Genomic DNA, 14,156 nt, shown 5'->3' on the forward strand with positions numbered 1-14,156 from the left:
GTAAGGCTGAGGATTGGGTTTGGGTTATTTGGATAAAACAATTGGTCACCAAAATCTATGCTTGCAAAAAAACTTTTATTTATTTATTTATTTTGCAAGCAGGCACCAATAAAGGAAAAAAAATTGGTCATACTTAATATTGGACTAAAATCTGCAACTGCCCACTTGGCCAAGAAAAAAAAAAAAACTTTTTTAAAGAGAAGTTTTACTCTCAGACCAAGCAAAGACTGAGTTATCTGGCAAGAGTAACACAATGTACTTTTGAAGTAATTGAATTGAAGCTTTTAAGCCTCAATTCTTGACACTGTACCAGCTGTCAAGTATTTTGATGAGACCATCATTGTTGTGAGTGTGTTTTGCTGCCTGAGGTTTTGTTGTGTTGCAAAAGGTGGATGAAGGACAGGGAATAACTCCAGGTAAATTACTGACACTCTGGTGCTCAAACAGGTCTATGATTCCAAACCCTAGAAAGCTGAGGACAATAGTTGAATGATCTTGCCAGGATATCCACCAATCTCAATGATGTGCCATGAAAAACGGGAAAAATAATCACCTCAAGTTGAGAATTATGTTAAGGTGTATTTGTATAAATGACATCTACAAATATACATCCCCAAAAGCTATTGGGGATGTATATTTATATTGAAGCCTTTGTGTGTCATTCTGTAATGGATGTGATTAGATAGAGCCAAACACTGCAGCCAGTTCTTGGTGTAAAATTATTTGAAGTTTTTGTTGTATTCTGCCAATAGCCATTCTGCTACGAACAATAAAACCTTCCAAATGGACAAAGGCCCTAAACTAGCAATGCCAAGTGAGAGTGTATTCACTAGCACAATAAGCCCGACTCATAAACTAAGCATTGTCAAGTTGCACAAAACAATAATACTTTATCAAAAGCTCAGTCCAAAATTGGAAAAGTTGAGTAACGTTATTAAAATTATGAATGAGTTTAATGTGAAATTAACTCTAATAAAAAATGAAAAAGAGGCAGCTTGTTAACGCGAACACAAAATTCACAGTCTAGGAGAAAAAAAATGAGGCTCTGTATGACATTTGATATGCAGATCCAATGGCATTAAGATCCTCAGTCTAATGAGGGCACAAGCAAGGCAATATCATCCAAAGAACACCTGCATACATAATAAAGTGCTAAGATGTATGTTCTTTTTTTTTCCTCATAAAGGCTGAATTTCTCATCCACGCTGGTGGCAATGGCCTTTTAATGAATAATCATAATTTGCAATGAAAGGGGCTTGAAAGTGTACTACAGGGGAGAGACTATTGATATGCTCATTTCGAAGACTGCTCCACGTGTGACTCAGTTCTTTCTATTTAATAAAACATCAAGGTTTCAAAAGACCTTTTCTATGAAAATGAAGAGTGAATTAAAACCCCAGACACTGAATGTACCACCTGCCTCGTATCATGGTGCCCAAATGAAAAAAATACCCAAAAGCTATGTCATGTTATAATTTGACTTTCTCAAGGGAAGAGAAATGCATTGCTGTAAAGAAAAGCCCCAAACATTTATCTAAAATGGCTCCTTAAACGTAGAAGGAAAAAAGCTGTGCTTACAGTAAAATGTGACACTCACTTGGATGCCGTGGATAATGGTGTGCCTGTTCCTGCCATGGTAATCCACAACGTCAATGTAATCCAGGTAGGCATCTGCCCAATATACAAGCTTCTTGATCATATCCAATGCGACAGCAGTGGGCTGCTCAATTTTATAATCCACTAGTCGGGTCCGGTTTGAGCCATCCATGTTGCACCGCTCAAGCTTGGCCACATTCCCATAGTCTGTGATGAACAGCATTCTAGAGAAGAACACAGAGACAAATGTCAACTCAAATTACGTTCATTTTTTATGGATACTTTGTGTTGGTTAGTGTAAGCCAACAGATGTAATAGCACCTTGCATTATATTAACTTTGAATAGATACGTTCAAATAGTTCTGTTCAGTTTTATTAGATGGGGAGAACCCTGCCACTTAAAACCAGATCTGCTACCTGAAAGGAAACACTTATGTATGATAGGGCTTTTATATTATGTCAAGTTAACATTTGACATAATGCTTCAAAATGTTTAGTTTCATTTGACCTTAAAAAAAGTATAAATGTCATGAGTAGAAACTAATAAGTAAAGAAAATAGGAGGCAAAAGACAGAAAATCCATAAAGATGAAAAATAGTACAGAATTAAAACATATATTTAAAAAACAGAATTTGACTTCTGCAGATAATGTAAGTTTATGATTTTTTTATACAGTGCCACTTATTTGTAGCGATAGATGACAGATGAAACGATTCTCTCCCATGCTGCTGCTAATACACAATTTACACCACCGTGAATTACTTTAGTAGAGAAATATACTTGGTCCAATATATTGTAGTTTTGGCTTTTTAAGATAAGATATTTCTTTATTAATCCTGCAGTGGGGAAATTTGCATCGTTACAGCAGTACAGAGGACAGAGCAGAACCAATATAAAAATATATATATATACAAAAAATACAAGTGAATATAAAAATACTGAAACAGTATAGTATGAAATATAAAAAAATAAGTAAATTCCAGGTGTATATGTTAAGGTAGGCAGATAGGTGATGTTGCACATTTTCATAAATTGGAAAGAAAAATCCCAAAAAAAAAAAAAAAAAAAAAAAAAAAAAAGACAAGTCACTCTTTAACTCATATTGCCCTTTTACATAGAAGAAGGGAAGAAGGGGTTGTACCAAGCTGCTCATGCCTGCTTAGCACTAGTACATTCTGTTCCACAACTAGCTTAAGCTCTGGCTTGATAAATTGGTGCGCTCTTGTTTTCAACTTTAAACTTGACCAGAAGAAAGAACTGCTTTCACAAAGACAACAGGTAAGGGCTCATATAGACTAATAACCAGGTCAGTTATGTTTTTGGTCTAATTCAAGATAGAAAAAAAACAAAAAACAATAAAACCCCTGAGCTCTGACACAAATAACATGAGCTATTATTATCTTCCCACTGTTTAGATTTGATATCAACTTTTGTGGCGTTTAAATAAGTCCTGTGAAATATAAGGGACAATGTTCTGGCTATCATGAGATATGATCATGAGATATGGATCATGACTAAAAGAATGAAAAGCTGGTTGCATCTGGTCGAAATGAGCTTCCTCAACACCGTGGCTGGACTTATCCTCATAAATTGGATTGGGAACTTCATCATCTGGGGACAGCTCAAAGTAGAGCTGCTGCTTCTCCATAATAAATGGACACAGTTGAGCTGGTCTTGGCATCTGTTCAGAAAGACCCAGAACTTTCTGGAGGGACTTGTATCCCATTTGGCTTGGGAACGTCTGGGAATCCTACACAGATTCCCAGACGTTCCCAGATAGTGTGGTAAGGGTATGACACAAAGCATAACAACAGCATGAGCTGGCCATTAAAAACGAGAAATACGCTGAGAAACAGAATTTGATGTAGATAACATATTAATGACAACACATAAAAATTGCCTAAGGGAAATTGGGAATCCATTGATGCCAAGGGGGCTGCTTTTAGTCTTTTAATTAAGTGGTGTTTAGAAAATCTTGCTCTGAATCCTGCGTTCCAGATTTCCTATCAACACACCTTGTCACATGACTATCAGGATGTAGTGAAGAAGTTGTGTGCTTTTAGAGAAGTGGTCAAAAAAAGGCAGTCTCTTTCTGGTTTTGGTTAATCACTGGAGGTGTTTTAGTGGTAGAACCCTATAAAACACCTCATCTTTCTTACCAGTCAACTATACTCCAAAGCTAGCCACACCTGAAACTTCACATCTACTTGCAAAACTGACTCTAAAACTCTCTAAACTCCTTCTAGTTTAGAGAACTAAAAGAAACGCTGATCGATTTCAGCTCCCTCCATCACCTCTGTGTTCACACAGGTCACACAAGAAAGCTAACAAGGTATCTCAGCCCTGACAAACATGCCTTCTGGATTTTAAAGTAATAATTACATTTATAGCCTTGTTAATATTTTCACTGTATTTTATTGTGTCTAAATTATTGCCACTAGAGTTTCCAAGAGCAACAAAGTAGCTTTTTGTTGCATTGCTACAATGACAATGAATCCATAGCTTTCATCTCTTTGGGTAAAGGTCCCCTGGGGTATGACTGTACTTTTCAAAACTACTCTAGTCTGCAAATTCTGTAATTATTAGGAAAAGACTGTCATTCTTTCTTTCTGCTTCTGACTGAGCTCCCACGGTTTCTTTGAATAACAAGGTACAGAGAATGACAGGAAGCTTGCCTAATCTGAACAAGTTAAGTTTAAGGAGAGACAGAATGTCCTTTGAACCTTAGACCTGCTGCAGAGGGAAACTGTCTATGTCAGCAAGAACCCCAATCTCCCAAAAAAGTGAGATTGTATGTGGCATATCAATGATTGCTTCCCAGGATTAGGGGTGGTGCTGATTTTGTACTTCTTCATTCCACAGTTGGAAGAAGATCCACATGGATCCTGGAAATGAGCACCCATGATAAATAAACTGCACGGGGCCAGGAAAAATGTCGGGTAGGTCTCACCATGAAAAATGTGCAAAGCAGAGAATGTGACAGAAAATCAAAATAAATACTACAGAAGACAGTTTATTTTCTCTATCTGTGTACTTTTCAAACACTGGAAGCAGTTAATAATTGTTTTATGCTGATTAGTTAGGTTGTTTTCACTGAACTTCTCATATGAACACCAACAGACAAAATATTATGATTCTATCAGCCTCTGAATCTTTTGAACAATATTAATTTATACGTTTAAATGTTAGATAAAATTTAAACATTTTTATAGCTGGGCAAAAAAAACACAACAAAAAACCTGTTCAATTGTTTTTATTTAAAATAGTTCAAATTTAAAACTTTTTTTTTTTTTGACTTGCTTTAATTTTTAAGATGATCAAAGGTTTGTACAGACATAAATGACCCATGCTCTCCTCCTATTGATCAGCAGGACTTTGATGGGCGATATTGCTTTTGTTAAAAGGAATGCTTTGGAGAAAAGCATATTACGTTTTAGAATGACCCAGACTAAAATATGATGCAAATTTATGTTCAAATATAACAGTCTATTTTTGGTAGAGTTTGGAGATATCTCTTAAAATAAAGAATGTTCAACATTCGCAGTATGTAGAGAATAAACTTGCAGCTGAACTTAAAACAAAAATGTGGTTCTAGAAACTAATAAATCAGTGAGCGGAACACAAATGCACCGTTCACTTTTCGTTTTTGGAGACATTCTGTCTGCTTTATAATTATATACTACTTTGTCTTGGTCTATTACAAATACTACAACAAATTATATTTTGGTTGTGGATTAACAAAACTTTGAAAAAGATTTGAATCAACTATTTTCGGCAAGTTTGTGAACACAAATTAAAAATTTGACTGTCGTTCTGCTTTGCTCTAAATAAAAAACATTATGAAAACAAATGCTATAAAGGCAATAAAAGAGGACTTTTAATCATTTTGTATTATGAAGAATTTAGCATTTATGTGCTTCAATCAATTACTTTTTTCCACCACAAAAACGAGAAAAGGCTGTCCATCAACATCAAATCCTTTTCGATGTAGCAAAGTTAAAATGCCGTATCCAATAGAAAAAGAGGCAGGGAGACATCATGAGAGTCAAACAAGGATAAAAATTGGAGTGCCAAAGCAGGGCATATTCTATAAACACTGTTCTTCCTGCTGTGCCGCTATCTAACACCTCCCTCATTTCTTTTGTTTTCACTCCATTGCTCCAGGCTGACAGACCTCTCTCAGGCCCACTGCTTCAGAAACAGCTGTACCTATTTCTCACCAATTAGAGTCAGTAGGAGCGCACAGAAATGTTCTGTCTTATACAGGCAATCTAGCCCTTAACCTAAAATGTGATAAGGTATTATTGTACAACAAAATCCCTCAACTGCTGACTTACAGTAACAAAAGGAGGATTCTCAGTTTAAACACATTCTCAAACTTGCTTCATATTTACCAGAAGCTGTAGCATATTCCAGGAACTGAACTGCATTTAATGAGAGCAGAGATGCAGCCGACCAAATCAAAACTGGTCATGCCATTAGGAAACCAACAGCAAATTATTTTGATTAGACCCGCCGGCATAATAGCAGCCCAAGTTGATGAATAAAGCTGAGTTTTCTACAACAAAAAAATACCACAAAGTGGTAATGCAGTTCTGCTTCATCTGCTTCAACTTTCAGATTAATTATGCAGGGTGTTAACATGCAAGATTTATACTGTTTTGTCATGGCCTTAAGGGGATGGTCACGGCAGAATAAGAAAAGTAGCTTAGAGCAGAAGCTAGGTGCACTCAAATTCAGCCGTGTTTGGATAGAAACATTTTACCACAAGCAAGGCTTAAATTAAACACTCTATGTCTTCGGTTTGCAGACTGTTCCTCAAAATCCCAGACAGGAAAAAAAGGGATGCTAAAATGTTGCTTTGACTCCAAGTTTACTGCCAAATCTTTGCAAAATAATAGGCTCGCATTTGCCGGTTAGGCAGAGGTAGAAATGCAAAAATGACTGAGTCCTTGATAATTGGTGCACAGTTTGATAAAGCTTGTGTAAGCAGTTTACTTAAATGATTTACTTATTTTTTTTTATAACTCTGTCTTACTTAAAGTGCTAAGAATCTTCTCTCAAAAAGTGTGATCTTGAACACAGCCCACCACATGCTGTTATAGTGTTCACAGGGGGTATAATGTGTTTTCCTCTATCCTTACAGACAAACATCCAGTGATGGAAAGTCCAGCAGGGACATTTTTTCTGTGGCAACATCAGTGAATACAGATGAATGTGTGGACAATTTGAGCTTTCTGAGGCATCATCGGCTGCCTGTCAAATTAAACAGCTCAAATAAAAAAAAGAGCTGAGCCATAGGAGAGGAAGACGATCTTAGAATGCCTTCCTTCTCGGATAAACATATTTTTATTTGTGTGAATCCTGAAAAGCATTCACTCCATAGTGATCCTCTTGCTCTTTCAAACTGTTCTGTTCATGCTGCAATCTTTTTGCCATTTCTACCTTTCACTTTTCAAAACATTCAGATTTTTCAGGACATAATGATTATGGCTTCTATTACTTAGTTATTTATATTATTTTCCGAAATAAAAAAAGAAGAAAAAAAAAAGCGTTGCTTGCACTGAGCAACAACAATTGGTTTAGAATCCAGGCTTTCAAGTGGATTCAATTCTGACTAAATTCCCAGAGGATTAGAGTCCCAGTTAAACTTTCCCTTTCTCACAGTTTATCCATTGTCACATGCTGTTTTTATTTTAATTATGTAAAGCACTTTGAAATGCCTTGCTGCTGAAATGTGCTATACAAATAAAATGTGATTGATTGATTGATTGATTGATTGATTGATTGATTGATTGATTGATTGATTGATTCTAAACCACTTGAAAGTGAAAGGTGAGAACATACAACTCTGGTTTCACCCTCTCTTCACTGACTTCCAATTCATTTTAGAATTCATTGAAAGTATCTTTATATGTTTTTAAGTTTCTGAATGGCAGTGTCCTTCTTGCCTGTCAAAACGTCTGTATATGTAGGTTCCATGACATTCACTAACAGCGGTAGATCAGATGCTTTCAACTGTGTGCAACTGTAAAGAAATTTAAATGTCATGCCTTATATATGAAAAAAAAAAGCTCATCCACTTTTCTATGCACTAAAACAATAAATACATAAATCAGGTTAGGTTGCCAAAAAGAATAAAATGGATCATTACATGAATACTACACTTTGACTGAAATGAGCTTCTTCCACCATGAGCACATGTTCATCAGTTTTTTACTTCTCACCTCTAACATTTGTCCTGCTTCAACCATTCAAATATTAGATCATTCATATATTTTAGGAGGTCATGATGTTTGCCTGTGCTCTTATGTCAATATATATTATGTTAAGATATAATATGTGTAATTTATATTTTCTAAAATAGAAATTCTCCATAGAAATTTAGATTTTTATATTTCACAATTTTTATGAAATCACAGAGTAAGATAGTATATATTCTAACAAGCTAATAGCAACAGGTTATGCTTAGATAGCTGGTGAACCTTGCTAGTAATATGGCTGAATATGAAGAGAGAGTAAGAGCTTTTAGTAAGCGCTACAGGTATGGCTGAACTGAGTTACAAACACACATACGTTGAAACATACTGCTTAATTCTTCAATGATTTTTGCTTCTTTATAGTAATGGAGTTCATTTTCTAGCAATATATTTTTACATTTAATTATGATGTATAAAGAAGTAAATTAGTGTTGAATTTGAATTTATTTTAACACTACAGACTCAGTGGTTTTGCACTTTTTGCCTTTAAAAGAAACCTGCTCATCTACCATTGTAGCTTCTAATACTTTACTATTAAACTCTGCAGGGATTTCTGCATCACTGCAGGTTTTAGCAGTGAAGCAGGAAATTTGAACTAATAGCATCCACACTGCAATTTTGCAGAAAATGCAGCCCTTCAAATCTTGTGTTATTTTTGCGCTTGTATAAAAAAAATGCATGATGGAAAGTTATTTGGAGCTTTCAGAGAGGATATGATTTTTTGTTTGCACTTTACTCACCCCATGAGAGGATCCAGGGCTATTCCTTTTGGATTCAGCAGGTCTAGTTGAAGAATTGTAACACATGTGTCCCCGGCACGATTGCAGACGAATACCTTGTCAGAGGCATGTTCAACAAAATAGAAGTTCCCTGTCAGCCAGTCAATGGCCATCTGCTCCACATCTGCAATGAATAAATACGTGACAGATATTGTCACTGGGCAAAGAACACAAATAACTATACATGTAACAAGCAAAATAATGTTTTAGTTGATATTATGGCAAGTATTAAAAAAAAATCTAAGCGTCATTATACTGCAAGTTGTCTTTCATTATATAGCTGTTTACAAGACTAAAAAGTGAATAAAGCTTCTATGCTATTTCAAAGCAAAACATGAAAGAAACTATTTCCCATTTCATGTCACAAAAAGTGAGGGGAAAGGAGTGTTAGGCTGTTTAAACAATCTCTAAACATTTGCAAACTCATAGATTTTCAGTACAAACTGAAATATGCTTCAATATTTCCTTTAGACTATTTACCATTATTTCTGAGAACTGCATCATATCTGTGATGCATGACATTGACCAACTTCTGGGCCAGTAAATGGGCCTATCAGCCCATAAAGATTAGATACATAATAAATAATAATTAGAGTATGACAATACTGAGAGTCTGCTGAGTTTATTATATGAACTATTTCTCAGTTGAAGGCTCCTAAGAACAGATCTAAACCCCATCATGGAGGAGCATTGTTGTGATCATCTCCTGAAGGGCTCCCTAGGAAGAGAGAGAGAGGCCTATTTCAAGGTGTCTCATATGGCTATAATGCAAAGTAAAATTTATTTTAAGTTATTTTTGATATATACAACATTTTCATAACTGAAGGTAACATAATTACTTGATTGTGATATGACTTGGCACTATGTGCCTGGAAAATACATAATACCCCTGTGCCCCCCTTTAAGCAATGGCCACTGAAACGTGTTCTTGCATATAATACACAACCACACAGATTGAGTTCCACCATATTATTTTAACATCGCCCTTCTTTTAATTAATTATTCAAGTACACAATATCAGAAGCATGCATGCAATGACAGTGGGGTTTTCTAGTGCTACAAAAAACCCACTAGAAGCTTATCTGCCATATAGAGATATAAGTTTTTTTGTTGTTTTTTTTGCAAAAACACTGACTGATCTGCATGGTGATGTGGAACTGCTATTATTTTGAATACAACTGTATTTAATAATAAACCCCTGCTTTGACCTTCGAGACTGTAATTTAGAGTTCTTTTGAGCTACTTTTAATAAATTCCAAGCACTCCCCTGAGAGACACCATTATCTTTCACAGAAGCGACAGTATTCAATGTTATGAATACTAGGTTTGATGTGTAAAACTGGCATAAAACTACTTTGAATTTTACCATGGCAACAGATAATTCTTACTTTCTGAAATTATTTTGTCATTTTTGTGTATACCAAAGCACGTTTGTTGTACATGCTTTGTAACTTGAGATATATCTGTCTCTGTGAAAATAAGATGAGCTGCATTCATGAACGCTAAATCAAATGTTGGTGATTTATGTTTCCAATGATCTATAGTGGAAAAGGAATTCAGAAGCAGCAATGCTTTTGATGCCTGCAGGCAGGAGTGACAGCTATAGGATAAAGGTGAATCCCAAAATTGCTGAGGCTAACCTGTCTTAAACTGCACAGATAATGAGGAGCTAGAGGCGCCTTGCAGCTAAGAGCATGGAGAAGAGAGAGCTGGAGCAAAATAATGTTCAGCCGATGTGTGAAGAGGCATTTTTTAATACGTACCAAACCTGAAAGAAATGCCATTTTTTCCTTTTTCTTATGTAAATGAGTTAAATCCATCACTAGAGTAGCAGCAAGAAAGGACTATGTAACAATAAGAACTGAGATCTGGGAAAAAAAACAAAAAAAACATACGTTGTATACTCCGTTGTGTTTTTATTTCTTGTTCCCGTGTGAATCCACGTAGATTCCTTGTTGCGGCGCAGCGGAGTTGCCCAGAGGACTCTGTAGCCAGGGCCCAGCAAACCCTTTCCTGGCTGTGCTGGAAATCCAATGCCAGTGTTCCATTTACACTTAGGGACCTCAGGGGCTGAAGACCCGTTCCATTTAGATGGGTGATGACAATACGATTTGAGCTACCAATAAGAAGCACTGGATGGCTGTCACCAGGATCTAAAATAAATGGAGAAAAAAAATAAAAGAAGGAAAATTGTTTATTTATTTGAGGAGCACAATTTTCACTCAGGAGCTCAGCATCAGGAGGCAAGCTGTTCTCTTTCTTTCAAACCATTTATCCGCCGTCATTGGTACCTATGCTAACTAGACTGAGCATTTACAACAGGCTATGCTAGCTATAGCATACCACAGAGCAAGAGGTAAAGGAGAAGAAGGATGAGCAGCACCAAACAAGATGGTGATTGACAGCGCTAAGACCCACCTCCTGCCTCTGTTTTTTTTTTTTTTCTTTTCTAGATAGTACTGGGAGAAGGCAGTTTTTCTTTCTTTTTCCCAGATTACCTCTCATACCATACTGTCAAGACATAGTGACAGTTTTAAATATATAAAAGATTTTCTTATATATAAAAGTTACATACTGCAGCTTTAATTTCACTTAGGAGGAGAGGGGACAGGTCAGGAGGGAAAGTGGCAGCAGATATCTGTAACTTAAATGCATGCTATTTGTAGAATACCCAGTTTAAACTGCCCAGCCTTCAGTGCAGACAGGAGGCTATTTTATCATTTTATAAAAATTGTTTCAATTTCTGTCAGTAATATATACATTGTTTTTGCTGTATAATTGTAAAAAGAGCAAAGAGACGGGAGAAATCCACAGATTCCCTGGAATAATGCTAATTAGCTCATCATTGAACACTTGGAACTCACCTTTTCCACTGGGACGGGGGGGAGGGGTTATTTTAGTATGGGGGCCAGAGCTGCTGCCGACTGACTCATCTGTTGTTAAGTGTGGTAAAAGCTACAGAGACAAGTTAAATATATGACTAGTTTGGTAGTTCTTTTCCTTCGCTGATTAAATGTGGTGAAATGGAGGCAAACAGTAGTATGTAGCTAAGCTAACTATGCTAAATGGTTGATAATCTCACACAGTCCACCTACCTCTCTTGGAAAAAAACTGGGTTCCAAATTGACCCTCTTTTTTTGTCTGTCCTCTATTTCTCAATCTCGCTATTGTTCTTAAAACTTGACTATTTGGCGATATACTAAGATACTGTAGTTCTTGTCTTGTGCTAACTGCTGCTGATCACCGTCAAGTGCACTAAGCAGCAGGAACAAACCATTTCATGAAGATACAGAGGGGTGTTCAGTTCAAATATGGATATTTGCCTTTTGGTCTGGAAGGGGTAACATTTAATTTTTACTGCTAAAAACAAGTTTAAAAATGTGTACTTTTATTATTGACATTATATCGAAATATTTTATTCTATTTCTATTTTTTTTAAATCAATTTTTGGGGGAGCCTCCTGTCGGCCGGGGCCCTTGAATTGTCCTGACCCCCCCTCCCCCCCATATGGTGCCATTGACCCCCTCCAAAGATTTTGAAACGTTGCTATTGACTGCAAATAATATGGAAATAAAAGATGAGATATGTAGCATATCAGATCAAAATATCAGCATAATTGCCAGATATTGTATCTGGATCTAAAACACAGCTCAGAAAATTAGCCATTATTTGAAGCTTAACCAGCACATTTTCAGTCAAAAACCAGAAAGAATTGGATAGATGGATTTTGAATTTCCAAACAGCTAAGCTGCATCTGTCATTTTGTTGTAACACACTCATTCTGTTGTAAAGTCTTCAATAAAGATCAATAAGCCAATCTCAGAAGCCATGCAAGTCTAATATAAAATCTATAACATCCACTGTTTCACTGATGAGCTTGAATATTAGGATAATTTCTTTCTCCAGACTTTAACCTATCCATCATTTTTGTAAAGATTAATTTTTGTCTAATTGGTCTAAAAAGTGTGCCTCAATGTTTTTAGAGCTCATCTTTTCGAGCTCACCTTTCAGCAAATTTCAGTCTTTAGATAGATTCTTTTTGCTAATAGTTTGTGTCCCCTGGTGAATCCATGAACTTCCCTGCAAACAGCGGATTGTGGTTCCTTTAGTCTTGCTGTTTGGAGGAGTGTGCTTATGCCATTAGTAGCTTTTGTGTGTTTTTTTTTTTTTCTTTAAAGATCTTACAATATTTCTGTTGTCAACTACCGATGATATCCTTGGTATATGTCTGTTACTTTGCACCTCCGTGGTTTCTTTTTTCTTGAGGACATTCCAAATGATTTAACTGGCCAATGTTTGTGCAATAGCTCTTATTGATTTTTCCATCTTTTCTGAGCTTCACAGCTGCTTGTTTTTTTTTTTACCCATAAACGGCTCTCAGGTTTTCATGTAACTGGAAATTCTGTACACACAAGCAAAACCCAACAGAGAATACAATTAGTGCTGTTCATTGTTTAAATAATTGGAGTAACAGAACACAGCTGTAAAAAAAAAAAGTAGTAAAATTCAGCAACATGTCCAGATACTTTGACCCAAAGATGTTGGTGCTCTATAACAAATAATGGTATCCTCTAAGTTGTGCATGAAATCTAGATATAAATGCATGGAAATGTAATCTGAAATTTTGATTTGTTGATGTTGTCTCATCTTTTAATGTTAAGTCCAAAATGTTTGCCATTTACAGAAAAAATTAAGAAAATAGTCCCATTATTGCAGTTACGGAATGGATGTAAAATTTCACACCCAGGATCATTGCTTAAATTTTAAAGTAACATCAATTAGAATGTTTTGTTTAGGGTTGATTTTTTTTTTTTTTGAAGAAGTGTCAGTGTTTCTTTATAGAACAAGGTCAACTATGAACACATTATATAAAGATGGATGCAGATGCAGGTCACAATAATATACATTTATGAACACTTTCTCTTTTTTCCACCTTTGGAGTGTTTTGCTTGAATGGTTATTGACAACTTATTTTAGAAAGCTCGTAAAATTCATGTTTTCAAACTGGTCCTATAAAAAAAAACTTGGTAGTGGGTAACACAATAACAACATTTTGATTGAATTCCTTAAGCAATCAATGAGCTAATTTCCAGAACATCATTTGTAGGTTCATGAGTATGAGTGACTAATTGGGCCTCGTCATTATGTCATGGTGTGATAACGCTGAAATTCATGCCACAAAAGCAATCAGAATTAATGAATTTTAGAGGTCAATTTCTCAAATTAATGAATAAACATGGTACAGTACAACTTAAATGAATACAGTGCCTATAAAAAGTGTTCACCCTTTTTAATGCTTTTACAAATTAATCATGATTAAAAAAAATAGGCTTATTTGACAAACAAAAGAATTGCAAAAAAACTAATATCAAACTGGAAACTCATTTCTTCACATAAGTAATTCTATAAATAGTCATCCCCTTTAAAGTGACTGGCCTAATTCAACAGCCAACTGGTCCTAGTAGTCTCACAATAAGTGTAATGGAGATCAGCTGGGTGGCATGACTGTGTCTCAAGTAAT

The 14,156-nt window shown here is 35.7% G+C and overlaps 1 protein-coding gene across 1 annotated transcript in view; it reads right to left on the reverse strand.

The window, feature by feature from the left end:
* Positions 1 to 10,787, reverse strand: part of LOC106940039 (low-density lipoprotein receptor-related protein 1B-like) — a gene marked incomplete at its 3' end in the record, with an annotated part of 42,056 nt that extends 31,269 nt beyond the window's left edge. Inside the window, exons 1-3 of the mRNA XM_015022658.1 lie at positions 10,531 to 10,787; positions 8,597 to 8,759; positions 1,598 to 1,820 (exon numbers count right to left, since the gene is read on the reverse strand). Of these exons, the coding sequence (XP_014878144.1) occupies positions 1,598 to 1,820; positions 8,597 to 8,748 (375 nt within the window). The remainder of the gene's footprint in view (positions 1 to 1,597; positions 1,821 to 8,596; positions 8,760 to 10,530) is intronic.
* Positions 10,788 to 14,156: the final 3,369 nt, after the last annotated feature.

Source organism: Poecilia latipinna, unplaced genomic scaffold (genome assembly GCF_001443285.1).
Source record: "Poecilia latipinna isolate Pla-1442-1.1 unplaced genomic scaffold, P_latipinna-1.0 Scaffold3071, whole genome shotgun sequence".
NCBI classification, from domain to species: domain Eukaryota; kingdom Metazoa; phylum Chordata; class Actinopteri; order Cyprinodontiformes; family Poeciliidae; genus Poecilia; species Poecilia latipinna.